At 41.1% G+C, this 14,290-nt stretch overlaps 1 protein-coding gene across 13 annotated transcripts in view; it reads right to left on the bottom strand.

The window, feature by feature from the left end:
• The window catches only part of OSBPL1A (oxysterol binding protein like 1A), a 77,949-nt gene that overhangs the window by 12,556 nt on the left and 51,103 nt on the right, over positions 1-14,290 (bottom strand). For 12 of the 13 annotated variants that reach the window (XM_083823034.1, XM_083823033.1, XM_083823038.1 and 9 more), the window contains 4 exons: positions 7,735-7,891; positions 2,535-2,610; positions 987-1,121; positions 564-661 (listed from right to left, as the gene is read on the bottom strand). In XM_083823034.1, the coding sequence (XP_083679160.1) occupies positions 564-661; positions 987-1,121; positions 2,535-2,610; positions 7,735-7,891 (466 nt within the window). Of the gene's footprint in view, positions 1-563; positions 662-986; positions 1,122-2,534; positions 2,611-7,734; positions 7,892-8,199; positions 8,307-14,290 lie in introns of those variants that run through there. The other variant, XM_083823032.1, reaches the window with a different exon arrangement.

The following is a 14,290-nucleotide window of genomic DNA, read 5'->3' as shown; positions in this document are numbered from 1 at the left end:
AGGTAAGACAAAAAACGGCTCAACTCATACATAAAATATCCTCATTCTAAATAACCGAGGACATCGTGTTAAATGTAGCAATAATGACCAAATCTGACCAGTCAATGTGTTTACTTTTGATAGTGACCTCTTCCTTAAACTTTTGCTTAGTTATAGACCAGATACTCACTTGTTTTAGAGAAGAGTTTGCCCTCAGTGCAGCTGCACACTACCATATTAGCATAGCCTATTTGTATTCAGGACACTCATATAATGAATATGATACTTCTAATGTCTCATGCATCTTTTCATTGATAAGGCTTCTGAAAAGTCATTTTTGTATTAAAAAAAAAAAAAAGAAGCTTGTTTTTCGGACTGACAAATTGTATAGCCTCCTCTGAGCTGAAAAGTTCAGCAGGGGTTGAAATTTCCCTGAGGGGTGCATGGCTGAACACCAGCCCATTGCAAACACCTCCAGCAGCTGTGAGAACAGGCAGCATCTTATGAGCCATCTGACAAATCTAATCAAACATTAGTACATCAAATACCACCCTCTGTTCTTCAGTGCATCTTCTGTTCATTACCTGATCAATTCATACGTCTCTCCAAGCAAAGGGTTGAAGGGCTTCCCTGTACGTTCCCACTGTGAGGCTACAGCAGACACAGCAAAGGCAGCTACACACTGTTCAAAAGAATGAGCACAAAGTTCATCTCCAGGATTTTAGTCTTTAATCAAACATCAACAGTCATGGTATTACAGAATGCCTCTTCTGAAGTAGCACAGAAAGCTTCTAGTTTCAAGGGAGGGGAATAAATAGTTTTTATCACAAGGGCTGAAAAAAAAAAAAGGCAAGCCTCAGGAAAAGCAAAACACTTTCCTAGATAAATAAAACCAGTTAACAAGTAAGAGCATCAGACATGAGACACATTATAGCAGTTCCTCCTATACTGAGACCATCTACAAAGAAAAATGCCCAAATGCATTTAATATATCACAACCAAAGTACCTGCATTCGCTCCGTTGTGCTAGAAAGCGAGCTGGCTTTGTGGATGAGGTATGTATGCTCCATGTACTCTGTAAGTCGCTGAAGGAAGCTCAGGGGCTCGTTGAATATAACTGGCATCGTGATCTTGGACAGCTCCTGATGCACAAATGAAATTTGCGTGAAAAATCAAATGAGTAGATACACTGACCTGCAGTAACCCAAACCTAACTGGCTTATTACAAAAATAAATTATGCTCTTAGTGCTAATGCAACGTACGTGACCTGGCTCTGCTAATGCCAAAAGGAAAAACCCCTCTACATCCCTCGTGAGCTCGGTAAGCTTGTGTTGGCATGTAAGGCTACTTTAAAAAGAAAATCAAATATCAAATACACTAACTTCCTACTAACAAACACATTAAGAAAAGTAAGATAAAACAACGGAGTGAAGTATGAAAGGCCCTTTCAAAGACTAAGTTATTTATTACTCTTAAGAAGGATATAGGCCACCTAATTACTTAAACATATTATCTATTTTGGAGGCAGGTGGGCAGGCTGGGGATTAGAACAGACAGCAAAATGTCGCTGTACAGGAATACAAACAGGCATTTTTCAGAATAGAAGAAAAAGGGAATTTCTATAACAGGAGTACCAATTTAAGAGAAGTCCTGAAGTGCTGATGCTGCTTATTCTCTTTCACATTTTTAAACAAGCATGCCCTCTGAATGCATAATGATGCAATGTTTAAAGCTATCTGCAGTAGCAAATTAAAAGCATAGTATGACCGCTGGCAATGTGTAGTAAACAGCACTGTTCTCAACAACAATAGCAAGATCTGGCACCTTTGTGGATTTTTTTTTTTTTTTTTTTAATTCTTACACACATCTTTTGCAAGACAGGCTTTCAATCTGTTCTTTGTATTTTAGGGATATAACACTTCTCTGCTAAAGCCACTGTGACAAGCGTCAGATGCTTCACAACTCGGGAGGCCTGGAGCTACCGATAGAGGCATTCCCTAGCACTTCCACTTCTCCTTGCTTGGTGTTGTGTGCTGTTTCTAACTAGAGCAGGGGAGGAGGAAAAAGCAACAGTGACTAAACACACACATGCCCTTCTGTAGGCTAGTGTTACAGGATGATTGAGCTTTATCAGCGGTAAGTACTTTCAGCCCACTGCAGGATCTAATGGGGAGAACAACTCTTCTCAATTCACCCTTAGCTGGAAGCAGATCACATGCCAGCCAGCTAACCTCTGATCTGTTCACTGTCTGGCCAGTAACACTGCTAGGTGTGAAGACTGAAATACTAGGGGAGCAGGGAGAACAGCAAAGTTAAAGTTTCTGTGAAAGTTAAAAACAACAAGCTGCTACCACAAAGTACTTTAAGGCTTAAATTAAAGAGAAAATGCTCTTACTCAAGCAGTATTACATGAAGCAATTCTTATTTTCCCTAGTTAAAAATAAACAAAGAACAAGAAACAAATTAAAAATAAAAAAATCCCTCTCCCCTCTCACTTAGGCCTCAAATGAAAGAGTAACTTCAGATCTTTTATCACAGCTTTCTGATTACCCACCATTCCAATGCATTTTCTTAAAATACTCCAAATACTGAAGTCATTTCTGGAAAACATTGGAGATGGCAAGCTTGTTCTGTGGAAAGAAATGGGGAAGAAAGAGAAACAGTAAGAGAAGTTTTCCATTACTAATGATGAGTGATAAACCCAAATACTCTTCTTTGAAAGTAAGAGTTTTCCAAATCACCCAGTAAACTGTAAAGCCAAACCACTCTTAGCAAGCACAAAAGGGCTGGGAAGCTTTCATTACAGATACCAATCTCATTTAAACTTTCATGTCCATAAGCTCATTTAAACAAAATTCCATTTAGTTATTTAAAAAAATAATTAAATAATACATTTAAAATTAAAACCAAAAGGGGAAACAACAGTCCTACTTCGAAGCATATACGCTGTTTTACCTGACCAGAAAGCTGAATTTTTCCAAAATCAGTACCAGAACCATTCTCTTCATTTTGTATAAAAGCAATGGAAAAGAATTTATTTTCATGAAGGACACTGCAGGTACATTCACTATGTCTGAACAGATCTGGGAGTTAAACAGTGGGGTTTCTTCTTGCTAGTCACCTGTGTAGCAACAATGACGGGCCATGGCATTTATTGCCTACAACTATAATCAACCCTCAGAAAGAAAGAAAGAAAAAAAAAAGAACAGAAAAAGAAGCTTCATTAAAGAACTGAACACATAACAACCTTTTCTATAGGGGGCTGACATATCCGGAAGCAGGTCTGAAACATACTTTCAAGACCAACATTTAGGCTGTGCCATACAGCCTGTATTTCTCAGCATTACTTGAAATTGGGTAATGATTTTGTTCCGTTTTTGTACTGCTACCAACCACCTCAACTATTAACCCAATTCACCCAGAGAAAGGCAGAAATATAGGTCAATGCCTTTTGTCCACAGCAACACTAAAATCAGTGTTTGGATCACGAAGCTATTACCAGTGAGGAAAATCCTCTGTAGGTAAGAACTACCTAACAGCTCACTCAAACAGCACAAACTATTTAATCTCAAAGTTTAGACAACTCTGCCTCACAATTGGCACCCTCCTAACCAGGAAGGTGCTGTTTCCCCCCATAGTAGCTACAGCAATACATTATTCTTTTCTTTTAAGACTTGCAGTGTGTAGGATGTAGGTGCCTCCTCCATCCCACTTTTTTGATAAACAGAAACATTGCCAAGGGGAAAGAAAAAAAATTAACTCAGGCTAAGTTGTCAGTTTCATTAGCCCTATTTGCTAAGTTACCTTCCATACTTATCTGTTACTAAAACACCGTTACCAAGGTTGACCCTTCAGTTTTCAGTAAAGACAAACAAAAAATGTTCCTTAAAATACAATCCCTATCCTATCAAAAAATAGGATATTCCTGAATTCCTTAAAGCACTAAACTATGTTTCATCTTACTTGCTAGCAGCCTAACATGGACTTGTTTTACTCAGTCTCCCGTGCAGAGAGCATGAGTGGGTAGTAAGATTTATTTTAACTGATCAACATGGTATCATTCATTCCCTATTCCAACTTTCCACTGATAGCAAAACGTGGTGAAACAGATTGTTTTGAATTTTATTAGGTATCAAACACTTCTGTGGCTGCTTTGATACAAATGTCCAGGAGAGGACAGTGTCCACCAGGCAGTCAGCCTTACTTTCATTTGCAGCGTTTACTTATTTTTCCTGTGTATCCTTTAATGAATGGAGTTAGCAGAGCATATATTTTTAAGTCCTGCTGCATGTAAAACACTCACGTACTTCTGGTTTGCTGAAGTATACATAAGGATTGCTTGCCTTAAATATTAAAATTTACATTTTCATGGAAGTTAATCTCCATTCAATTTAACTACTTGGAAGCTGGCATTCAGTTTGAGGCATTCACCCACATTTCTTCCTATCAGTGTAAGAGCCAAAACCGATGTGATATTCAGTTCATTCCTCCACGTAACGCATACACACTGAGGAAATAGAACAGTTTTAAGCCACCAAGAAGGCTTGTGGGGGACAAGTGAGGACACGTGCAAAAATGACAGGCAGCTAAGACCTGAGGCCTACTAACCTTGGCCTACTCCCTGTGATTAAGGGAAAGGTTCGTGAGTGCAGAAATTTCCTTCCAGACGTCAATTTTAGAAACAACTCAGAAAGTTAATTTTAGCTGTGACAAAAACATCTGCAAGAATTTATTTGCAGTAGAACAGATAAGATGCATTTAAAGATCGTTCACTGAAAAACACTTGTCAAAGCTTTACCTTTAGCAGATTAACTACTACAGGAATCCTGCTGGGAAGGAGACACAGGGCATGAAAAAGGCACGTTCAGCTCGCTCTTCATGTAAACCTGACCAAAAGACCTCCTGGCTCATAAAGAGCCAAGCACAAACATCTTTGAAAGGTTTCCCTAAAGGAAAAGCTGACTACAGAAACACAGCAGTAAGAGGGAAACAGCAGCAATAAATAGATGTTATAACAAACATTGGTAGGTATTACAGAACACTTCTGTGGGAGGGTGTTTGTTTTTGTTTTGTTGTTTGTTTGTTTGTTGTTGTTGTTGTTTTTTAAAAAAACACGACTTTGGTTCAGATTTAAACATTCCCCCTTAAAGAAAGAAATTATTTGAATGCTTCCAAGCTAGTTATTTAATGTACTACTCCCCCTAACTAGTCAAATCCTCTCCCATGAAGTATACTCTCAAATCAGCCTAAAACTACAAGAAGTCACATCACCCACATTCTCTCAGGCACTATGACCACTCCCGTAGGATGCAAGCCATATTAAGAAAACCAGACTTAAATGGCCAATAACAAGTCATAACTAAACCTCGACATTTTCATTTCATTACCTAGCACCTGCCTAGAAAGCTTAAAAGGTAAACAGTCTGTTGAAAACCGGGTTGTAACTGCTACAAACAGCACCTTTGGTAACATATCTAATGGCACTGGCTTCACCTGTCTACATCTGTATATCCCAACACTGGTATTTGTTTTTAAACCAACAGATTTATTCCTGCATCCCCAAAACAACAACAACAAACCAACAAAAAGCAACGTCCACCTCCCTGCAAAACACACACCACTCAAAAAAAAAAAAAAGAGGCAGATGGTAGCTCAGGTTTTCTAAATGGAGGTAGGAAAGAAAGTCTTATTTATACTGACAGGCAAACAGTGTTAGGTACTCTTATGTGCAACCCAAATGCAGCTGCAGATCCTCTTTCTATACATGTAATAAACTACAGGAAGGTATAACGATTTTAGGCAAAAGAAATTTATCTAGTCTATTCTATAAGCAACTTGCTTCCGTGTGGTTAACATGGTGTAATGACGGAATTAAGTGCTGTCAAAGAATTCTGTTCCCTTCACTTTGCGTGGCATGAAGAAGGTAATGTTTCTGCTCTGAAAAGGACGCAGGATGATGCATATTTGTCTGCGTGCACTCCAAACTAGCCCCAAAACAGGCACAAATTGAAGCCAGCAGCTCCAGTTAGGTGGCACAGTTCTGAACTCAGAACTGCAGCCAGACACAGCAGGCAGATCCCTTACCACGACAAACACCACTGCCACCACGAGTCTCAGAAACAACGCCAGAAGCACCGCACAACTCCCATCCCCTGAGATGGCTCTCATGGAGGTAAAGTTTAAATTGGCAGTGCTCTGGGGAAAAACAGCTTGCATCAACATACTTGCAGACAAATCCCAGCGTGTCACCAAGGTGCCAGGTAAAAGTTTGACGTTACAGCTCAACCTAAAACACGCTCTGGCTATCTAGTCATGTAAAACGTAACCACACATTCTTATCTATATGCAACAGGGAGGCTTTCACTTTCCTTCTGCAGTATAATAGCCAGCCAATTTATGCTCTAGCTTTACTGTGATATCCTACATCTTCTTTACTACTAAAACACAAGCAACTCAAAGAGAACAACCTATGGACAGACACATACAACTTTTCATCTCTCATAAAAATAGATCTTAAATGTTCCTCCAGTCACCCGCTCCATACAGTTCTGATAACGCTGTGCAGCATTATGGAAACTTGCCAAGTTTTTTCTTTTCACACTAAGTAGATTATCAGTTGCTGTTAAAACTGCTCAGACAATGCATGTCAACACGCATCATCCTTTTTATGTGATCATGAATTGCCTCCTTTCTCCTCCTGCTTTCCAAGGCAGTGAATGTAATTCAGATGTTCACCTTCACCTAGTGCTTCCCCTCCCTAAACTTCCTGTGCTAATTAGGAAAGGCACTTAACCGAGGCCATGAACACCACCCTGCTAACAGCACAACAGCGCAGAGCAGCACGCTTAGTCAGCTGCTTTACATTACCTTCCCTAACCACACTGCTACTCCACCCAAGCCCTCCTTTGCCTTAGTCTGCCTGCTGTGGGAGGGACATGCGTTCAGAGGTTGAACCTTGAGACATCAAGTCTCTGACATCGCCACATGCTTTGACAGTCGCTGCAATTTAGCTAGTTAAGATCCCAAGTGATTGAAGCACGTCTCGCTTGCTTTTGTAAAATTAAATTTTAATTCCCTGTTTTTACTGAGATCTGGTGTCCTCATCATCGTTGTGTGTGTCCAAACCACTCCCAAATGAGACTTTCTGAAGCATGCTGAAGTCTGACTTTATCTGTAGCACAAACATCATGTTGCCCCTTCACTGAAACTTGAGAATCATGGTGTCTATTACATCTCATTAACTCTAGACCTATTGTTCTCTTTTATAGGCAAGGAAACAAACAAAAATGGATCATTTGACAACACAAAATAAGCACATAAAACATAGATGAGACTTCTAGAATAAGACTCCCTTTGTTCGCATTTGAGTTTCTGATGGCAGGCTAGCAATATTTTTCATTCATTCCTAATACTAACAGAAGGATCAAATGACTGGAAATTAAAGAGGCAATGGGAGGCATTAAAGATACATGAAGGAATTAAAATCCACATAGACTTCAATAAGATCTACTCATTTTTACACAGCACATTCTATTTTATTTTTACTTATTCAGAATTGATCATCAAAAAGCAAGATGCAAAGGAAAACACTAGCTGTGAAAAAACATTCTTCATTAAATCTTAGAACGACTACTTTCCAACCATCCCTAGCAAACCTTTAGAAGTTTTCCACAATGAAGTTTTCAGAGATTCTTGTGGTCTTTCACTTGCTGTTAACGCATACTATAATACCTTAAGAACAGGCAACATCCTACCTGTGTTTTTTGATGCCGTTAGACATGGACTCTCCGCTGCCACAGACCTTTTCTTCAGACATGCTTGAAGTTATTGTGTCTTTTGAATCCATGCTGTCCTCTAGCGAGTACGCTGTAGTTGTTTCAAACCCACTTAATGATTTTTCAGATTCTGAATCTGCAAAAGAACAGGTGCATGTTAATGAATCTACTGCCGGTGCTGGACTTCAGTCACTAACAGATCTTCTCTCCTTGTACAAAACTGAAACCTAAGTCGGCTCCTGTGTCCTGATGACAGCATCCACTTGGGAAGCAACTAGTACTGTCGCAGATCGCTGCGGCTCTATATCTAGATACAGACTAAAGAATACAGTAGATTAAAAATCCTCTATCCGACAGAGCCCAAACCTGATGTTTTCATTAAATTGAAGCTACTACAACTTGCTCAGGACAAATGCCAGTGTCACAAAGATGCCAGTAGCTTACCTAACAGTTAATGCAACAGTCAAGTACTGGTGGCTCCTCCTGTGCAAGATTTCGGTTTGGTCAAAATTCTTAGACACTCGGTGCTTTTCAGAAGCCTTCACTTCCCAACTCACTGAACAAGTAACAAAAACCAAAAGGAGGTATTGTACACAATACACTAGCCACGCAAGTCCCAGCAAAGTCTAAATGATAAGCTCATCAATCAATAAGATAAACTTTGTACTCTGGAAGGTAGGTTAATAGTACAATCCACATCACAGCTACAACTGAGAATATCAACAACACCTTCCTTCCAACCAGCGTCTTGGTCAGATAGTGCTTAACCAGCTCGTGAGAACAGATCGTCTTGGCCTAAATTCAAGGGTAAAAATCTCCTGGCACAAAGTCTCAATGTGGCTGAGGCTGGAAAGGACCTCTGGACATCATCTAGTCTAACCCCCTGCTCAAGCAGGGTCAGCAAGAGCACATTGCACAGGATCATATCCAGGTAAGTTTTGAATATCTCCAAAGAGGTCCCAAACCTCTGGGCAACCTATGCCAGTACCCTGCTACTCTCACAGTGAAGATTTTCCTCATGTTCAGCTGGAACTTCCTGGGTTTCAGTTTGTGCCCACTGCCTCTTATTCTGTTGCTGGGCACCACCAAAAAACAGTCTGGCCCCATCCTCCTGACATAGTCCCTTAAGATATTTTTATACATCAGTAAGATCCTCTCTCAGTCTTCTCTTCTCCAATCTGGACAGGCTCAGATCCCTCAGCCTTTCCCCATAAGGGAAGTGCTCCACTCCCCTACATCATTTTCATAGCCCTCTGCTGGACTTGCTCCAGGAGCTCCATGTCCCTCTTGTACCGGGGAGCCCAGAACGGGACCCAGCACTTCAGGTGTGGCCTCACCAGTGCTGAGCAGAGGGGCAGGATCCCCTCCCTCCACCTGCCGGCAACGCTCTTCCAAATGCACCCCAGGACACCAGTGGCCTTGGCCACAAGGGCACAGTGCTGGCTCACGGTCAGCCTGCTGTCCGCCAGGACCCCCAGGTCTCTCTCTGCAGAGCTGCCCTCCACCAGGTCAGCCCCGAGCCTGTAGTGGTGCTTGGGGTTATTCCTCCCTAGGCGCAGGGCCCTGCACTTGCCTTTGTTGAACTTGATGAGGTTCCTCACCGCCCAACTCTCCAGCCTGTCCAGGACCCTCTGTATGGCCCCACAGCACTCTGGGCTATTTGCCACTCCTCCCAGTTTTGTATCACCAGCGAACTTGCTGAGGAGGAACTGTGTCCCTTCTTCCAGGTCAACTCTCTTTCAAACTTGACAAGTTTGTCAAAGGATTATCCAATTGCAAGTCCCAAGAAGCAAGGGAACAGCTCATGACAAGTGAAGATGCACCAATTTCTGTCTCATTTAGGAAGCCCTTTAGCAGAAACCAGGTACAACAACGAATGGTAGACAGCCTAATGCAAGCCTCATCTTCCGAAAAAAGCAAACCCAAACTGTCACAGACACCATTTCTGCTCTGCACTTCCTTCAGCATATGTTACTGCTCTTGGCTGCAAATACCCAGAGAAATAATCACAAAATTAGTCACTCTCATACACTGATTCTTATTCAGAACCAGCAATCAAAAGCCACTGAAGTAGTAGCCCATCCAAACCAGTGTCTCAGCCACAGTTGTCCATTGCCAGGGACTGTCTTGCTTTCTCTTAAAAAGCAATCCCAGTGGCTTCTCCATAACATGTCAATTATACATTGCTTTGGTGAAGGGGACAGTGACAGGAGGACTTTCTACTATATCCAGACCACGGAAGTGTCAAGAAGGGGACAAAATCCTGATTAATAGACTATGACACAACATCTCCAACCGCTAGAGAGGTTGAGATCTAGAAACATAAAGGAGATCTTTGCTTTCGTTAAAAACATCCATCTCTATCCTCATCAAGTCAGTGCTGAAATGAAGCCAGTTGCTAGGGAATGAAAAGAAGTGCCAGCTGGTGCTGAGGATATGCTAAAAAAGTGGACTGGCACTCCACAAAATCTTCTCATAAGTTTCCCCAAATTTGTCGTTCTAGTTACATGCCAATTTATGACGTAACGTATCAAAGCATTAGTTGGGTGGGTACTGTTTATAAAAAGTAGGATAAGCAGATGATTTATTTTTTTTTTTAACCTGTGGGCAACTGTTACATGAATACAGATTTCTTCAGAGACCAGAAGCCTGGGTAGTCAGAAAAACACTGCTGCATATCCAAATAGCACAGGGGAAAAGACACGCTAGCAGTGTAACACAACTTGGCCCTCACCAGCCTGACCACCTCGTACAGCCAACACATAACAAGCCATAAATCCCTTTAAGGTAAGTATTCTATTTAAGTAACTGCTTAACTGTGCCAACAGTTATTGTGACAGGGAAAGCATGAAACAAGGACCAAACCCCGTAACACAACAGAGGAGTCTGCCTGCCATAAGGCTCCTTTACACCATCAGGGGCTGTCTTGCGTTCAGCTGAGCGTCACGACAACATTCCCCACAACTCCCTCGATGGGAATTTCTGCAACAGATCTAGGACCCCTGAGGTGGAAGGAGCAGAATAGGTAAGCTTCACCAGAACCACTGATCATCCTGATACGCCTCTCAGCATAATGAGAATTTTTAAAGACTACACGTGCTCAGTTCTCCAAATGCTGGCCGTATGGAGATAATTATGCTGAAGTGACTGAGCTCAGCACCTGCAAACCTCTCCAGAGCTGGACAACGACCAGCCTTCTCCAGGGCACATGGCTTACTTAATAAAAAATAATAATAAAAAAAAGCATGCAGTACAATGAAGAATGGTAAAACCAGAATGAAACCAGACACTGTTAGAAGAAATTCACTCTCTATAGATGCTCCTCCCATTTCTCTGAGAAAGGGCTCTCATTGAGAAAGCATGTCTACAACAGCTCCTGCCATTAAATAGCTCAATCACCAATCCCTAAAACCTCAACTATCTCTTTAGCAAAACGAGCTTAACAAGCCTTGAGAGTTCGCTTAGGTGTCAGAGTGAACAAAGCCGGTACTGTATCACAAGCCTGATCAACAAGCAACTCAAACCAAATTTTCCCCTATGTACTTAGAGCTAACTCTTTTCTGAATTAAGATTTGCATACTCCCCCGTTACTGTAAAAAAAGGATTTATATTCACAAGTTGCTACAGAGCAGCTGTCAAACAGATGACTAGGAGAAAATGAGATTTTTTTCTAGTGAACTGAAGGGGGTGGGGGCCGAGGAGGGGGGAGACAGAATAAGACTCCCTATTCAGAAGCCAAAATTTAAGTGATCTTTAAGACAAGAAAAGGCTGAACATAAAGCTCTCCAGCTCAAAACCCAAAGAGTCAGGGTAACAGTAAAAACATCAGCTACCTTTTGCAAGAGTGGGAGAGCAAAAGCAATGATCACTTAAGTCAAGAGAAGGTCATCTCCTATTGCAACGACCGGTCTGTCTCCAGTTCCCAACACAAAGATTGGTCAATGTATTAGAGCAATAAATACGCCTTCAAAAGGTATTGTTTATCCACTGGCAAGGTTGTGTTTCAGTTCTGACCAGGTAGTTCCCACCCTCTCTCTGAGATGCTTGGATTTGTTCTTTTAACTATCTTTAAGGCGAGAAGCCCACAGCCAACAACAATATTCTCGCAGAGGTGGAACTTTTTTGGTACACATTCAAATATAGCATTTGACAAAATACCCTAAATATGGAAGGGAAGAGCTGTAAGTTCCCATGCTTTTTTTGTCTGACTTTTAAGTGAGCTGATAACTGGAAACAAACTAAGAAGTGAACAAAAGCACCAGAACTAATCTACCACTTCTAGCAGAGCAGCATTTAAGTACAGTATTTATGAACACAGCACCCCTGAGCAGCACGTAACAGCTGAAGCTGTACTATGGCAGGTTAGGTTTAACATAGTCTACATATGCCTGCAGCTAAGTAATTGCATTTATAGTAAGATTACATCTGTGTAAAACTGTCGATGCACGCTTCAAAGCACACAAAAGCTTTGTTTACAAAACAAAACAAAAAAACCCTCTTGGATAAAACCTTTTACAAAGAAACATCAAGACCTTTTTAAGCTCTTCCTAAATTGGGTCTTTGATTTGCAGATAATAAGGGACAAGGCAAAATCAAGTACCTACACCCCATAATTCTTGACCTGCTTAGCCATTGTGCAGCATTGCAGATGACTGCATCTGTATTCTGTCTTCAAATGCTTCCTGAGGCTTGTGTACTTGAAACTGATAACATCTCCAACTCTCCAGAAGATGCCACTGGTCTTTGTAAATTTTGCCACTTGTTCAGTGCCTCTTCCCTTCCATGATGCCTCCCTTGCCCCACTCTGCTTTAAATGTAGGAGAGTTTGGCACATGTTAACCATTCAAACCTGCAACCAAGAGCTCAGGTGCTTCATGTGCTACCAACATTTCCACCACTCCCAGGATGAGAAGATGAGAGCACCAGGAAGCACTGTTAAATGACCTATTACTAACAGAGTTCAGGTTAACAACACACTTAATTTTGCTGGTTTTAAACACTGGAGATCATGCTTTTGTAATACAGAATAACTCCCAGTTCCTGTAGGTTCTTCCTTTCACGTTCAATATCTACTGCCCTCCCACAGCAGGGGATTCAGAATTTACTGTAACAGCCAGAAAGCACTGACAGCAGCATATCACTTCAAATTAAAAGAGAGAATAAAAAAAAAAAAAAGGAAGACTTCAGCAAATAAACTACTACAATAAGCAGTCTTCCCAAATTATAAACATCTTCTTCACCCCAGTTTTGGAAAAGAAGTCGGGCATTTCTGTAACAGACCTGACAATTCCACTATACCCACAAACAGAAATAGACAACACAGACTGATCAGTGACCAGTTTAGTCTATGCCAACATTAGCAAATAGCATGCCTCAGCTGGAGCAGATTTGTACACCAAGCAGATGGTGCTGAGGACTTGGCACTTCAACTAGTTACATTTCTGTTGGTTTTCTCCTCAGATTCTCTCTACTCTCCTACTATGGATCGAATGTCTAATAGGAACTGAACTGCATCTTCTGATTCACCTTCATTCAAGAGCCCAATTCATGTATTCAGATTGCTCTGCAGCATGAATCAGAGCATGGTCAATGGGGACAAGATGCTGCTGCTGTGAACATGCTCTTTCTATTACATCTCATGTTCAAAAACATGTTTGAAAATTCTTGCGTTGCTCCAAATTGTCACAGCTAGCGATACTTTTGTTGAGAGTAAACAAGCAGAAGTGTCTAATGCACATAAAACATTTTGGGAAAAAAAAAAAAGAAAGAAGCGGCAGTGGCTCCTTCTTTCAACTTGTCAAGTCAAAGCTAAGGATTCTTCAGCTCAAAGTGCAAGCTGAGTTATGCAACACTCTCACTTCTGTAAACTCACTCCTACAGTGAAAATTTAAAAATTCAGAGAACTATAACTAGGCAAAAACATAACTGGAAAAAGATGGTGTACTAACAGAAAAAATACTCTCCAAGTAGTGATATTTTGCCATTGATACACGTTATAACCTGTCGCAGCACCCTGCTAAAATACATTGGTGTTTGCTGAATCTCTCCTGCAGACTAATAAGATGATTTGTGAACACGCTCATTTATCCAAAATAAACAGACATTTGCAAAACAGATTTAGCAAAATCTTCGAAGACCCAAAGTCTGAGTATTTTAGATTTCTAAAAATTGTTGGCTTGTGACAATTGGGTCCATTGTTCTCTGTTAGGAAAATATCACCCTATCCCCTCTCTCATTAGCCCAAGAAAGGAGACCCACATTCCCAAACTCTGAGCCAGTGTCATGTGTCCCCAACCCCTCTGCCCTCACTATGTTGTTGCACTACAGTCCTTCTAGCTGAAACTCCACAGACGTGGCAGAAAAGCAAGAGGGTTAGAAAAGTATTATCAGGATCCCAGTGATTAGCTTAAAAAAAAAACACAAACAAATGAAAAAACAAAACCACCCACAACCCGCTTCGTATCACACCCACAAACATCTAATTCCTTTTGTGCTCATGGCAGAAGTCGTAACATGCATCCAGCAGCCAGGAAAC

Source organism: Anser anser (assembly GCF_964211835.1).
Source record: "Anser anser genome assembly, chromosome: 2".
Taxonomy (NCBI): domain Eukaryota; kingdom Metazoa; phylum Chordata; class Aves; order Anseriformes; family Anatidae; genus Anser; species Anser anser.
This window is presented reverse-complemented; position numbering and strand designations above follow the sequence as displayed.